At 37.4% G+C, this 13234-nt stretch overlaps 1 protein-coding gene across 1 annotated transcript; it reads left to right on the top strand.

Moving 5' to 3' along the window:
- The first annotated feature begins 1252 nt into the window (after window positions 1–1252).
- Window positions 1253–4505, top strand: LOC115417076 (gonadotropin-releasing hormone II receptor-like). The gene is made up of 4 exons (XM_030131049.1): window positions 1253–1456; window positions 1964–2560; window positions 3270–3474; window positions 3662–4505. The coding sequence occupies exons 2-4, from the start codon at window positions 2012–2014 to the stop codon at window positions 4135–4137; spliced, it is 1230 nt and encodes a 409-aa protein (XP_029986909.1). The 5' UTR covers window positions 1253–1456; window positions 1964–2011; the 3' UTR covers window positions 4138–4505.
- The last annotated feature ends 8729 nt before the right edge of the window (window positions 4506–13234 follow it).

Raw genomic sequence — 13234 nt, 5'->3', positions numbered from 1 at the left:
GGTCTGATGAGTCCAGATCGATCCTGTTCCAGAGTCAAGGGCACATCAGAGTGAGAGGAGAGGTGGATGAAGTGATTGCCCATCATGCCTAGTGTGTACCATATAAACCTGGGGTTGCCTCAGGTGGTCGGGTCTAGGTGCAGCAACGTTATGTGTCTGAAAAAAAGGTCAGCTGAATGACTGCGTATGAGCATCAATCAATTGTGTTCTTTGCTGATAACACAGGTATACTCCAAGATGACAATGTCAGGATTCATTAGGATCAGATTGTGAAAGAGTAGTTCAAGGAGCATGAGACATTATTTTCGCATGAGAATTAACCACCTGAACCTATTGAGATTCTTTTGGATGTGATGGAGTAAGGGTTACACAACCATCCAATTCTCATGATCAATACAAGATCTTGGATGAAAGTTAATGCAACTACAGATGAAAATAAAAGTTGTGACATTGCATAAGCTTATGGAAATGATCAAATGAATCAAGACTAATAGAGTTCCAAAGAAATATTAAAAAGTGGGATGAGCTGTGTGATTTTTTTATTTTCTGCATGTACATTTTGTATGTAGTTCGTACTTCTATGTTAATGAAATCATTAAATCAATAAATTAAGTCATCACTTTAATGTGGAAAAGAGCTGCATGAATTTTGCATCAGGAGTTTCATAAAGCACAATATCATGTGAAAGGCTGAAGAGGTTTCCAAGAGGAAGGGTTAGATTTTATAGCTAGTTATTATTTTATTCATATATCTTATTTTGTCATTCATTTATTTATTGCACATAGGCTCAATACTCAATATGGATATTTGAAGAAATGTTGCCATACTTTTCTATGTGCAAAAATATAAAATACAATGGTAAAATAAATGGCCACTTTGATTTTCTCCATTGATTTCCAGATATTTCCCAAATTCCACTTTCCATATATAAATATTCAGCAAGATTTATTTGCATATATTATATTTTTCAATGTGAAAGCTTATAAACTGCTGAAATGCACCGATTTTGTCCGGATGGAGGTTACACTAGTCTTCTAAGGAGAATAATTATGTCCAAAAAGAGTGAAAGAAGGTTTAGGTGGAGCAAAAAATATTACCGCTGAGACTGCAGTGTCTCATTACATTTGCTGTGTTTGGGATAAAATTAGAAACTTTGCCGGAGCTCGGGGTTCATTGAACTGACGCTCCAGGGCTGCGGGGATCGAAGCCCCGCCCACGTGCAATGACGCGCACCGAGGAGGGAGTCCAAAACGCGTCTGCAACAACCCCCCCCCAACTGATAAAAAACAACCGCACGCAAAGATTCCAGCCTTTAGTCTTCAGTCTTCTCCAGGTTCTCATCAACACTGAGATGGAGATGGAACCGCAGTGGTCTCTGGGATTTTTGTGAGGAGGCTTTTTACTTCTAATTGTCTGATCCAAGAAACGCGTCGCATCATAAGGACTAAAAGAATATGTAAGTTTGTCTTGGCTCTTTTTTTTTTTTTTTTTTTTTTTTTTTTTTTGCACATATGTGTCACTGTGTTATTTCTAGATAAAACATTTTTCATTTAATGCTTAGGTTGAGCTGTTATTTACTGTCATTTTCTGCTAAATGTTAAGTTTGGATGTGCCAGAAATGCGCGCACGAATGTTAAATGTTGTATATTTCAATGTTATGCATAAATGGCTGTTGTTATTTTTTTTTTAAGGATGTAATGAAGTTGACAGGTTCTTGGGTGTTGCTTTAGGTGCTTATTGTCTTACATAGATTACAGTTAGTTAGAGGCAATCATAGCATCTTTCTACTCCAGTGATCATCACATAGAAATATACCCCTACTCAGCAGACTGCTCCTTCTGTCAGACATTATAGAACTCACAGAGATTAATATTTAGCTGTATGCAAATCCATGTTGATGAATGTTTGCACCAACTTCTTGCTCATGTTTATATTTTGCTTTGCCTCCCTTTGTTGTGACCAGCCTTCATGTTGCTGAAGAGAATGCTGACTCCTTGTTGAGGGTCAGAAAATGAACACCTCCTCCTCTGGTGAACCTGCAGTCACCATGTATCAGCAGAGACCAGGATATGACCTCAATGCCAGCTGTGACTGGCTGGCGTCACACTGCAACCTGTCATCAGAGGACTCTGCGCTTCAGCTGCCCACCTTTTCCACGGCGGCTAAAGTCAGAGTGATCATTACTTTCATCCTGTGTGGTATATCCACATTCTGCAACTTGGCTGTGCTGTGGGCGGCCAACAGCCACAAGCGTAAATCCCATGTGCGAGTGCTGATTATCAACCTGACGGCAGCTGATCTCTTGGTTACCTTCATCGTGATGCCAGTGGATGCTGTGTGGAACATCACAGTCCAGTGGCTGGCTGGAGACCTTGCCTGCAGAGTCCTGATGTTCCTCAAGCTCCAAGCCATGTACTCCTGTGCTTTTGTTACAGTGGTGATTAGTCTGGACAGACAGTCAGCTATCCTTAATCCTCTGGCCATCAGCATGGCACGGAAAAGGAACAGGATCATGCTGATGGTGGCATGGACTATGAGCACCTTATTCTCAATCCCTCAGGTAATAAGGTCAAACGATGCTGCTGCTACAGGAGATAACAGACATTTTTAGCTCAATTAAGTATTGCATGAACTTGGGTTATGATCTGACTTTTTATAATAAGCGTTACCTAAAATGAATGAAAACTCCTCTCTTTGCTTCGGTAATATCACAGGATACAGGTCTTTGTGCCTGGATCTGCATACATTACCTCACATGGAGTTTCATAAAAGGTATTAACTGTTTGAAAACTGCACATGCAAGAAGAAATTGGCTCTACATTTACATGCAATACATTCTTCCACATTATTATCAAGCCCTCTATTTACACAGCTCTGCACTGTCACATTATCTCTAGCTTTGATGCAGGAAAACCTCCCATATAAATTAGGTGGCCCAGAAGGTCTCAGTGTTAGGGATTAGTGGCTCTATCATTGAGTATGAGATTCACAAATCCCGGCAGTAGGGATGATTCACTTTAATAAGTAAGATATATAACAGTACGGTATGTACAGTAACAGTGTTTATCATGTTGTGAATTAAAAGCAGGAATGAAATGATAGAATTTGTCCCGTTCTCCAAACAGAGCAGTGATTGCAGCAGAAATGACTTTAAGGAACAGAATTCTCACGCACCCATTTAAGCAAACGTTTGACGGACATAATACCAAATGATAATTACTGATTATTTTAATAACTCGTGCTATTTTGTGTTAATTTTAACTCCCCAGATGTTTATTTTCCACAATGTGACCATCACCTATCCAGCAAACTTTACTCAGTGCACCACCAGGGGGAGCTTCATTACTCACTGGCAAGAAACCGCCTATAACATGTTCACGTTCTCCTGCCTCTTCTTGCTGCCGCTTGTCATAATGATCATCTGCTACACCAGGATCTTCATCCAGATCTCCAAACGCATGAAAAAAAAGAGCTGTAAGTTTGCAGCGCGGTCTGCTGGTCAGTGGCTAATGAGAATGCAGATGAGCAGATCAGAACATATGAACATCTGTGGTTGTACATGTCAAAAACGGCCCCTCCTGTTTCATTTACTTAGTTTTTGTATGCATACAGTGCATGCACAGTACATGTCCATTAATGTCTGAATCTTTCCTCTCTCTAGTGTCCTCTGATGAACCACATTTACGCTGCTCAAAGAACAACATCCCCAAAGCACGGATGAGAACTTTAAAAATGAGCATCGTCATAGTGATCTGCTTCATAGTTTGCTGGACTCCATATTATCTCCTAGGTTTATGGTATTGGTTCTTTCCCGATGACCTGGAGGGAAAAGTCTCTCACTCCCTCACCCATATCCTATTTATCTTTGGACTTTTCAACGCTTGCCTGGATCCCATCATCTACGGGCTTTTCACAATACGATTCCGCAAAGGGTTGAGAAGCTGCTGCAAAGGTGCTGAAAATTCAGATATGGACAATAATGCAATGATAAAAGACCCTCTGAGATGTACTGGCGCTGCTTTTCCTCCCAAAAGAGGAATGACCACTGGTGAAAACGACAGCGGTTCTGTCAAGGCTAAGTCAAATTCTACTGAGAGCCAGAGCCTGACTGCAGAAGATAACAACCCTGTCATATAAGCAGTGAAAGCAAAAACATGAAGGAGAAAAAAAAGACTGCAAGCTGAAACTCAGCATACTATCATCAATCATCTCCTCCTTTTTTTTTTTTTTCCATGTTCGTCTTATTAAATGGACATTCTTCTATTACAGTCACATATAAAATGCATGTATAAGAACATGTTTACATCAAGACATAGTCATTATGTTACAGGCTTAAGGTGAACTTGTGTGTGTTGCTGTAAGGATTGTACTGCATTTTCACCAGGGACAGTTTACAATAGACCATATTTGGATCAGTTTTACTTCATATGTGCAATATACATTTACTGTGCTTTGCAAAAATCCAAATGGAAAAAGAAAAAGAGGGTGATTGTCAGGTTTCAGAGCGGCACACTGCAAAAATCAAAATCTTACCAAGTGTATTTTTCTCATTTCTAGTCAAAATATACAGGGGTTGGACAAAATAATGGAAACACCTAACATTGTGGCATCATAGAAGGTGTTTCCATTATTTTGTCCAACCCCTGTATCATCACACTTCAAATAAGACATAATCACCTAAAGAGTAACTTTTCAGTAAGATATAAGTCTTAATTCAATCTTAATTCAAGATTTTCTTTGCTTAATTCTTTTTTTTTTGCTTAATTTAAGCAAAAGAAAATCTGCCATTGGAACAAGTAAAAATTATATTGGTAAGATTCTTAAATCATAATCTTAAATCATAAATTCGTATATCTCACTTACAAGTTACTCTTTAGGTGATTATGTCTTATTTTAAGTGTGATGAGATATTTTGACTAGAAATGAGAAAATACATTAGGTAAGATTTAGATTTTTGCAGTGTACTACCTGTGTAATGTGTAGATGTACAAATTCACAGGTCTTTCACAACCTTCATCTGACTTCTGGGTATTTTGATTCCCCAGCAACAAGACTGGACATATTACTAAACAGTCTTCTTCAGGGAAAGGATCTGATGTTTTAGCAAAAGAAAAATAGGATCTGAAAAGTGTTGAACTTATATGAAAAATGATGGAGTGAAACTAGAATAAGGTATTTCAGTGCAGATGCCCTTTGACTTGAAGAAAAATGGCTTGAATTTTTCTTCAAGTCAAAGGATTACTTCTGAAACAATTAGTACCGTTTGTCGAAACATTAGCTAATCATGTGGATCTTACAGGCTTTACGGAAAGTTACTGTTTGGCAGACATGTAATGCTGTTTACAGTCATAAAAGAGCAAAATAAAAGCAACATCTGCTCATTGGAAAACTGGTCTTCCCTCCATATTGTACCCCTTCTGACTGAACCCTGCAGACGAAATGCTCTATGTAGTAACACCCAAAAAAAACAAAACAAAACAAAAATAAACCTCAGTGCCAGTCAGTGTTCTGCTGCCAGTGGTCCTATCTTCACAAACAAGCTTTGAATGTAGATATGAGGAAATGTCTTTCACCACATCTTTTTTTTTTTTTTTTTTTTTTTTTGTAGACACCCTAACAGCAGATGACATAAAAAGTACACCAAAGGCCCAGTTAATTTATGTTTATGTTTATGTTTACGTATTTGGCAGACGCTTTTTTCCAAAGCGACTTACAGGGGAAAACCAATTAAATCACTCAATCAATCAAATTTTATTTATATAGCGCCAGATCACAAAAAAGTTATCTCTCGACATTTTATATATAGAGTTGGTCAAAACCAGACTCTAAGTCAATTTACAGAAACCCAACAGAATCCTCCAGGAGCAAACACTTGTGACTGGTGACAGTGGCGAGGAAAAACTTCCCTTTAACAGCAGAAACCTCGAGCAGACCCAGACTCCTGGAGGATGGCCGTCTGCCTTGACCAGTTGGGGTTAAAGAGAGAGGGTAAAGAAAGAGAAAAAGAGAGAGCGATAGAGATAGAGACTGGGGGAGAGGGGGAGAAGGGGGGAGAAGGGGGGAGTAGGGGGAGACACATGGAGGCGGTTGAGGATAAGTGAGTGGTGATGATGAGGGCAGGGAAGAGGCCGGACCACCGCAGCAGGTCCAGAGATAATTGTGAAAGAATCTGTGGTTATCCTGGGAAAAACCTTATTAGAATATTTAAAATGGAATGTTTGAAAGTGCTAGGACAGGAGGTGCTCTCGGAAGAGCTGGGTCTTCAGGAGCTTCTTGAAGATAGGCAGGGATGACTCTGTTCTTGTAGCACTTGGTAGAGCGTTCCACCAATGTGGAACGACCCATGAAAAGAGCCTGGATTGTCTTGTACAAGGTCTGGGGACCACCAGACTACGTTCCCCAGACGAGCGGAGTGGTCATGGGGCGACATAAGCTTTTATTAGTGCACCTAAGTAGACAGGAGCAGACACAGTGAGAATTTTGTAGGCTAGGATTAAAGATTTGAATTTGACATTTAATTTGACATGTTCCTTAAAGCAGTGGAGCTTATGGTTACCAGTATGAAAATGTATTATCTAGTATTCAATTATAGATAGGATATAATTCATTTATACATTACCATATTAATTTCGGAAAAAAAAAAGAAAAAAAAAAAAGGAAAAATATTCTTTAAGAAACCTCCATTTTGTGCAGCTGTGATGCAAAATAAATCATTTCTCTTCTAAGCAGTTGTCTCCAAATTATTCTGTATGAGTTCATTTAAATAAGGAGACACTGGTAAGAAGTACCGTTAAACTCCAGCAATGAGCAGTATTACCATAAAACATGAGCTCACATGAAAATAGCAGATAGGATATAGTTGAAACTGAAGCTGAATCTGAATCTCCCTGCGGTGATCAGGTATTGGTGGATTGACTGAAATGTTGAGTAGCAAAGAGAAGATGAATTATTTTGACTCAATGCCACTAGAGATATGATTGAGAATGTAAGAAATGCACAGGAAATGATTGGGCAAAACTGAAAATTTAAAAAAAAATCAGAGGTAAAAATATGGATCAGAAATGCTGAGAACTTAGAATGTGACAACACATGTGATCTGAGGGTGGGAATTTTCCAGCTTGAACATTTATCACACTACTCAAATTCTGTTTCCTAAAGTACTATAAACTGTGGGCACTGCAAAAATCAAAATTCTTACCAAGTGTATTTTTCACATTTCTGGTCAAAATATCTCATCACACTTAAAATAAGACATATTCACCTAAAGAGTAAGATTTCAGTGAGATATAAGAACTTATTTTTAGACAATAGATCTTTAAAATCTTATTTCGAGAAATCTTAGAAAGATAATTTTCACTTGTTCCATTGGTAGATTATTTTTTGCTTGAATTAAGCAAAAAAAAAATAAAAAAATCTTGAATTCTTTAGGTGATTACATCTTATTTTAAGTGTGATGAGATATTTTGAAATGAGAAAAATACACTTGGTAAGATTTGGATTTTTGCAGTGGGATTGCTGCATCCACAACAAACAACTAGAGAGCTTCCCAAAGTCCTGGGTCAGAACTCTCCAATGCATCACAAGAGGTTTTGTTGGAGTATAAATTAGCATTTCAAACCTTTCAGAAAGCCTTCAACCAGATGCAGGAGAGGGGTGAAATGGGAGCTTGTTATCTCATTCCACTGCTGTGAATCCAGTCATGTGCGCTATAATATACGATAATACTTGACAGAATACTGACATAGTGATGCTCTGATTTAATGAACCAATTTTTATTCCAATCCGCCTCTTTTTCTGTAGCCTCTAGCCATGAGTTTGTAATAAATTAAAAACAAATCTCAGATTTTTGGCTTAAGCAGCCAAAGTCATGATTATGGATATTTATGGGGAGCTTAGAAATTCAAGGAAACTGAAACAAGACGGTGCATTAGTTGGATGTCGAACAACTACTTAAGAGGAAAATCTGGCACTGACTCTGTGTTCCACTGTTTATAATCTGTCTTCTCAGGATGTAAAATAAATAAATGTAAAACATAAACCCCATGATCAGCCGTGTAACAATAAAAATAAAAAAAAAAACTAAAATTAATTTCTGTGATATAACCTTCCATCCAAGTCATCAGCTTTTGTATGTACCTCAATTATTTTTACTGTGCAAATGTCCTAGACCAACATTTGGTCTGTTGATTTAGTAAAGTTCTCATGATCACACAAATACATTTCTCCAATCTGGATATATGTGAAGTATGTACACACTAGTAAAAAAAAGTTTCAGGGAAAAAAACAGCTTCTCTAAACCAAACTGGTCATATTTAGTGTTTCCTCCCTTTGCACTTAACATGTCTTTGACCCTTTTATTCAGACAATATGAGATTTATTGCATTCATTTCCTGATGTTTTATAACAGGTTTCATTCTACACATGTCAGATGTTTTTAACTGTTTGTGCTACTTTTTGTCATGGGGTCAGAGTTCACGATAAAGACTGACTTTCGTCTTTAACCCATAAAGACCCAAATATACGCCAGTGACCAAAAACATCTACTGATCTAAAATGTTTAACCTTTTCATGTATGAATTATGAGAGCCTTAATCAAGATTTTTTTCCGGAATGTTTTTATTCCTCTTTAGGCATGAAAAAAACCCCAAAAAAAACACTGCAATTGATTTTTTATGAACCTGTTTTTGATGGAATTATATAAATGTTCACTCAGCTGGACACCATGCGTTTAGTTTTAGAAGCAAAGAAACATGCATTTACTGATATACTATGTGAAAACTATGAAATAAAAACATTTTTAATGCTGCTAATCTGATGTTTTCACACATTTTAACATACCTGCATGGAGATAATATGCAAAAAACAAACAAACAAAAAAAACAATCAAACAAAACAAAACTGTTCATTTCAGTCTAGTAACAATTAGCTTTTTTTTTTTTTTTACACTCAAACATGTTACTGCAGATCAGGTTTATCTAGAACAGCTAAGTTACAGTAATGGTATGAATTGCAGCGTATGGGATGATGCACAAATCAAAAAATCCATAAATATACAAGAAAACACCTCTGATCAGCTGTCCACTGTAGTGACCACTATGCATGAAAAGGTTAATATCTGTTGATCCACTAATCCTATCAATACATGTAAATAATTGGTGTAAAATGCAGTTTGTCATCCTGTCATGGTCATCAGATATGACCCATTTGGACCTTCAAAGGTTCTGTAGTGAACGTGGAAACACTGTCATCTTCTATTACCTTGATTCACCAGTAAAACCCATGGAGTTGGATCAATGACAGTGGATGGACACACTTGGATTATGTTCAGTTAATGATGCATTTGACAGAAAAAATCCCTTTTTCTCAAGTTTTCTCTGTTTTTAGTATACTAACCCTCAAATGTAATCTCAGCATGATGATTAAAGTACATGATCAGTAAAATAAATACTGGAAAATTCCTGATGTCCACTTTAAAAAACGTAAAATGGAAAGGATGATATTATGATAAATGGTGATAAATCACTTATAAAAGGTTAAATAGAGAGAAACATTAATTTGGGAACTAACGCAAAAGTAGCACTGGGTCTATATGGGTCAGAACTCATTTAGTTACATTTTTTTGTGTTTTTTAAGGCTGTGTGCAAATTTCCTGCATTTTCTCACTGTATCTGAAGAAAAGAGAATGAGAAATAAATGTGTATGCTCATTTAAACCATGCAAAAACAACAAAGCTAAAGGTAGCCTAAGACTTTTGCACAGCACTGTATATGAGTAAAATAATAAAATATATTTTACTCTGAATAGACACAAGCTATTACAAAGGGAGCATCTCAAAAAAGCCCACATTATCCTCAAAAGAAAACAAAACAATCCCCAAGATTCACTGAAAAGGAGCATTATTAAGTTGAATCTAAACCTGAATGGCTGCAATGTCTCTGTACTGATATTTGAGTCAATTCCAGCTGTGTCTACATGAAACAAGCCTCAGGTTTATTCCTCGTCACATCCCGTGACAGGTCAGTGACATTATCGGACTTGATAACATAGACTCAGGACCAATGATTCAAGCAAGATGAAGTTCACTGTCGTGTTTTAAGCGAAAAGTGGACTTGAATTTTTCATTGTATATCACTTTAAAGACCATATGTGGTTTGATTTGCCCAAAGATAATCACAAGGAATGTAACATAGAGACTTTTTTTTTTTTTTTTTTTTAACTATGAGTGCTAAATATGCCACAAACTTGTCATAGTGGGAAATAAATAAATAAGATCAAAATTTTCCTCACATTTAAATATCCAGAGGAGTATTATTCTTATTTACAAAGAAGTGGTTTTTCCAAGAATTGGATCATCTTGAGAAATTAATGTTTTTATAGTAACCTCAGAGTGCAGCAGATTGACAGATTCAGCTGTAAAAAGTCAACATTTTGCTACAGGAAGTTCTTATTTTATAAAAGATGGAGCCAGTCCTTCTGAGCCAACAAAGAACCAGTTGTAAAGTACTTTGTCATGTCTATAACTTCACATGATTCAGCGTACTGTGCTTCATGTCTTACATCAGTTGTCCTTTGCCTCGTTTATCTAAGTCAGTGTGGCCTTCTGGACAATCATGTTGCTCATCCATGATCTAGTTCAGGCATGTGTTAGCTCAGCATTAAGTTGGCAAAGGAATGAGTCTGCATCTGTTAAAGTTCTGGAAAAAAAAAGCAAAAACATATGGTAATTGTGGTTTTCTTTTTATTTATCCTGCAGGAAATGCTGCATGGATGTCTCGGAGCCTCAGATCTGCAGATTTCTGTTCAATAAAGGATCCAAATCAAGTCATGTCATTTTAGTATCTGACATCTCAAGATAAAAAAAACAACAAAAACAAAACAAAACAAAACAGAGATTAATACACATATACAAAAAAAAGTTGGACTTCCTAACATAAGTCTATTATCATAATTTAACCCTTTCATGCATAGTGGTCACTACAGTGGACAGCTGATCAAAGGTGTTTTCTTGTATATTTATGGATTTGCTGATTTGTGCATTATCCCATACGCTGCAATTCATACCATTACTGTAACTTTGCTGTTCTAGATAAACCTGATCTGCAGTAACATGTTTGAGTGTACAAAAAAAAAATGCTAATTGTTACTAGAGTGAAATAAACAGTTTTGTTTTGTTTGTTTGTTTTTTTAAACAAAAGTTGCTTGTTTTTTTTTTTTGTTTTTTTTTTTTTTTGTGCATATTATCTCCATGCAGGTATGTTAAAATGTGTGAAAACATCAGATTAGCAGCATTAAAAATGTTTTTATTTCATAGTTTTCACATAGTATATCAGTAAATGCATGTTTCTTTGCTTCTACAATTAAACGCATGGTGTCCAGCTGAGTGAACATTTGTATAATTCCATCAAAAACAGATTCATAAAAAAATCAATTCCAGTGTTTTTTTTTTGTTTGTTTGTTTGTTTTTTCATGCCTAAAGAGGAATAAAAACATTCCAGAAAAAAATCTTGATTAAGGCTCTCATAATTCATGCATGAAAGGGTTAAAGGTGTTGTACGTAAGAATTATGTTCGAAGTAATCGTAAAATGGCCTTGACTGTCACCAGACATTAAGGAATCATGTTCATTTCAAATACTGATATCGCTGACAGTAATAGTCCAGCCAGAATATTTGCATTTGAAAATCTAAGTGTCAGCCTCTAAATAATGTTTATGTTGTCATTGTGTGTTTTGGTCTGATGCTCCACCCATCACCTATCTACCAACCACCAAGTCAGAAGTCAGCATCCAGGTTGCCAGTTCCCACTGAGCTGTAGCTTAAACATTTCTGATCACAAATGTCTGATGTTACTAAACCTAAAAGGCCTCTTATTATTCCAGAATATGTCACGACAAAGTGAGAAACAAAAAAAGGATATGTATAGGAGATGCTTTTGAAACATGGAGACGACTGAAAGCGGAGAAGAATTTGAAGACTGTCGCCAGCTCTCCCGTGGTCTCCCCCAGCTCTCAGTGGATCTTACTGATGTTTTCTCCCAGGCCGAGCCGCAGTGTTTTCTCCCGGGTGAAGAGATCGCGGCCCGGTCCTGGGAGAAGAGACTGGGCCCAGTATAAGTAGCGGTGTAGAACTCGTTGCTTGCCATGGTAGCTCCTTGTAGTAGACACTCATGCTGGATCTGGCAACCCCTAGTCTGGAGGGAGGGGGAGGGGAGACCACGCTCTACTGTATTTTGAATGTGGTTGCAGTACCAGTTTTGGCCACAATCCTACATACGACGCCTTTAATTTGACCATTGTTTTTGAAGACACTCTCTGTCATTGTCTTTACTCATAAGGATGTCCTGGCTTGACGACCAGGACACAATGGACGATCCAAGTCACTGTCGAGTCTCTGAGTGGATCCAGAACATCGTATTACTAATGTCATCTCAACCCTGAAGCTAGGTCCTCTGTATCAGAGCAGTCAGCACATCTGGTCAAGGATAACAATGTTACACTCTTCAAAAAAACAAAACAAAAAAAAAAAAAAAACAACCTAAATGACTGAATCACTAATGGCCTCCTGAAAGGATAAAGCCGCACCCCCTGACAATGCTGTGACTTTAATGAGGTTGGTCACCTGCCAGGATCAATACAGAGGTATTTTCACTGTGACCCTATTTTCAGCCAAGACTGACAAGTTGTTTGTGTTTGTTGTTTGTTTATTGTTATGGTGGAAGGGTTTATTGCTTACATTGTCATGAATTTGGCTTTCAGTTCATCATTTGCCCATCTCCTCTCAGCTACACACTCTGCCATCTCATCCATTGTGCACTGATCCTTCCCCGGCCTGTCCACTTCTATTACATCTACACTAGTGAAAAAAGAGTGCACTGCAAGGATGTACAGCCTCCTTTCAACATGTATTCCACTAGTACTGTTGGCAAAACAGATGTACACACCTGAAGCTTTCTATAGGACAGCTGCAGAACAAAACAAATCTACGTACTTTGATTTCACTTCAATGCAATCTTCAACTCAGTGTGCAGTCAATGTGATAGCTGCACAGATGAACTGGAGCTGTACAGTATGTTTAATGAAGTCGACAGGGATGGTACACTGTTACGGACCAGTGTCCAGCTGACTGTCTTCCATCTCCTCCGATTGCAGAATAATGAATTAGCCAGCTGTTCTATTTGATGTTTCTGCCCTGTTCATTTATTCTTCAGATGATAAATCTAATTAAAACATTAAAAAA

Source organism: Sphaeramia orbicularis, chromosome 3 (genome assembly GCF_902148855.1).
Source record: "Sphaeramia orbicularis chromosome 3, fSphaOr1.1, whole genome shotgun sequence".
Taxonomy (NCBI): Eukaryota; Metazoa; Chordata; class Actinopteri; order Kurtiformes; family Apogonidae; genus Sphaeramia; species Sphaeramia orbicularis.
Note: the sequence above shows the minus strand (reverse complement) of the source record. Positions and strands in the feature narration are given on the sequence as shown.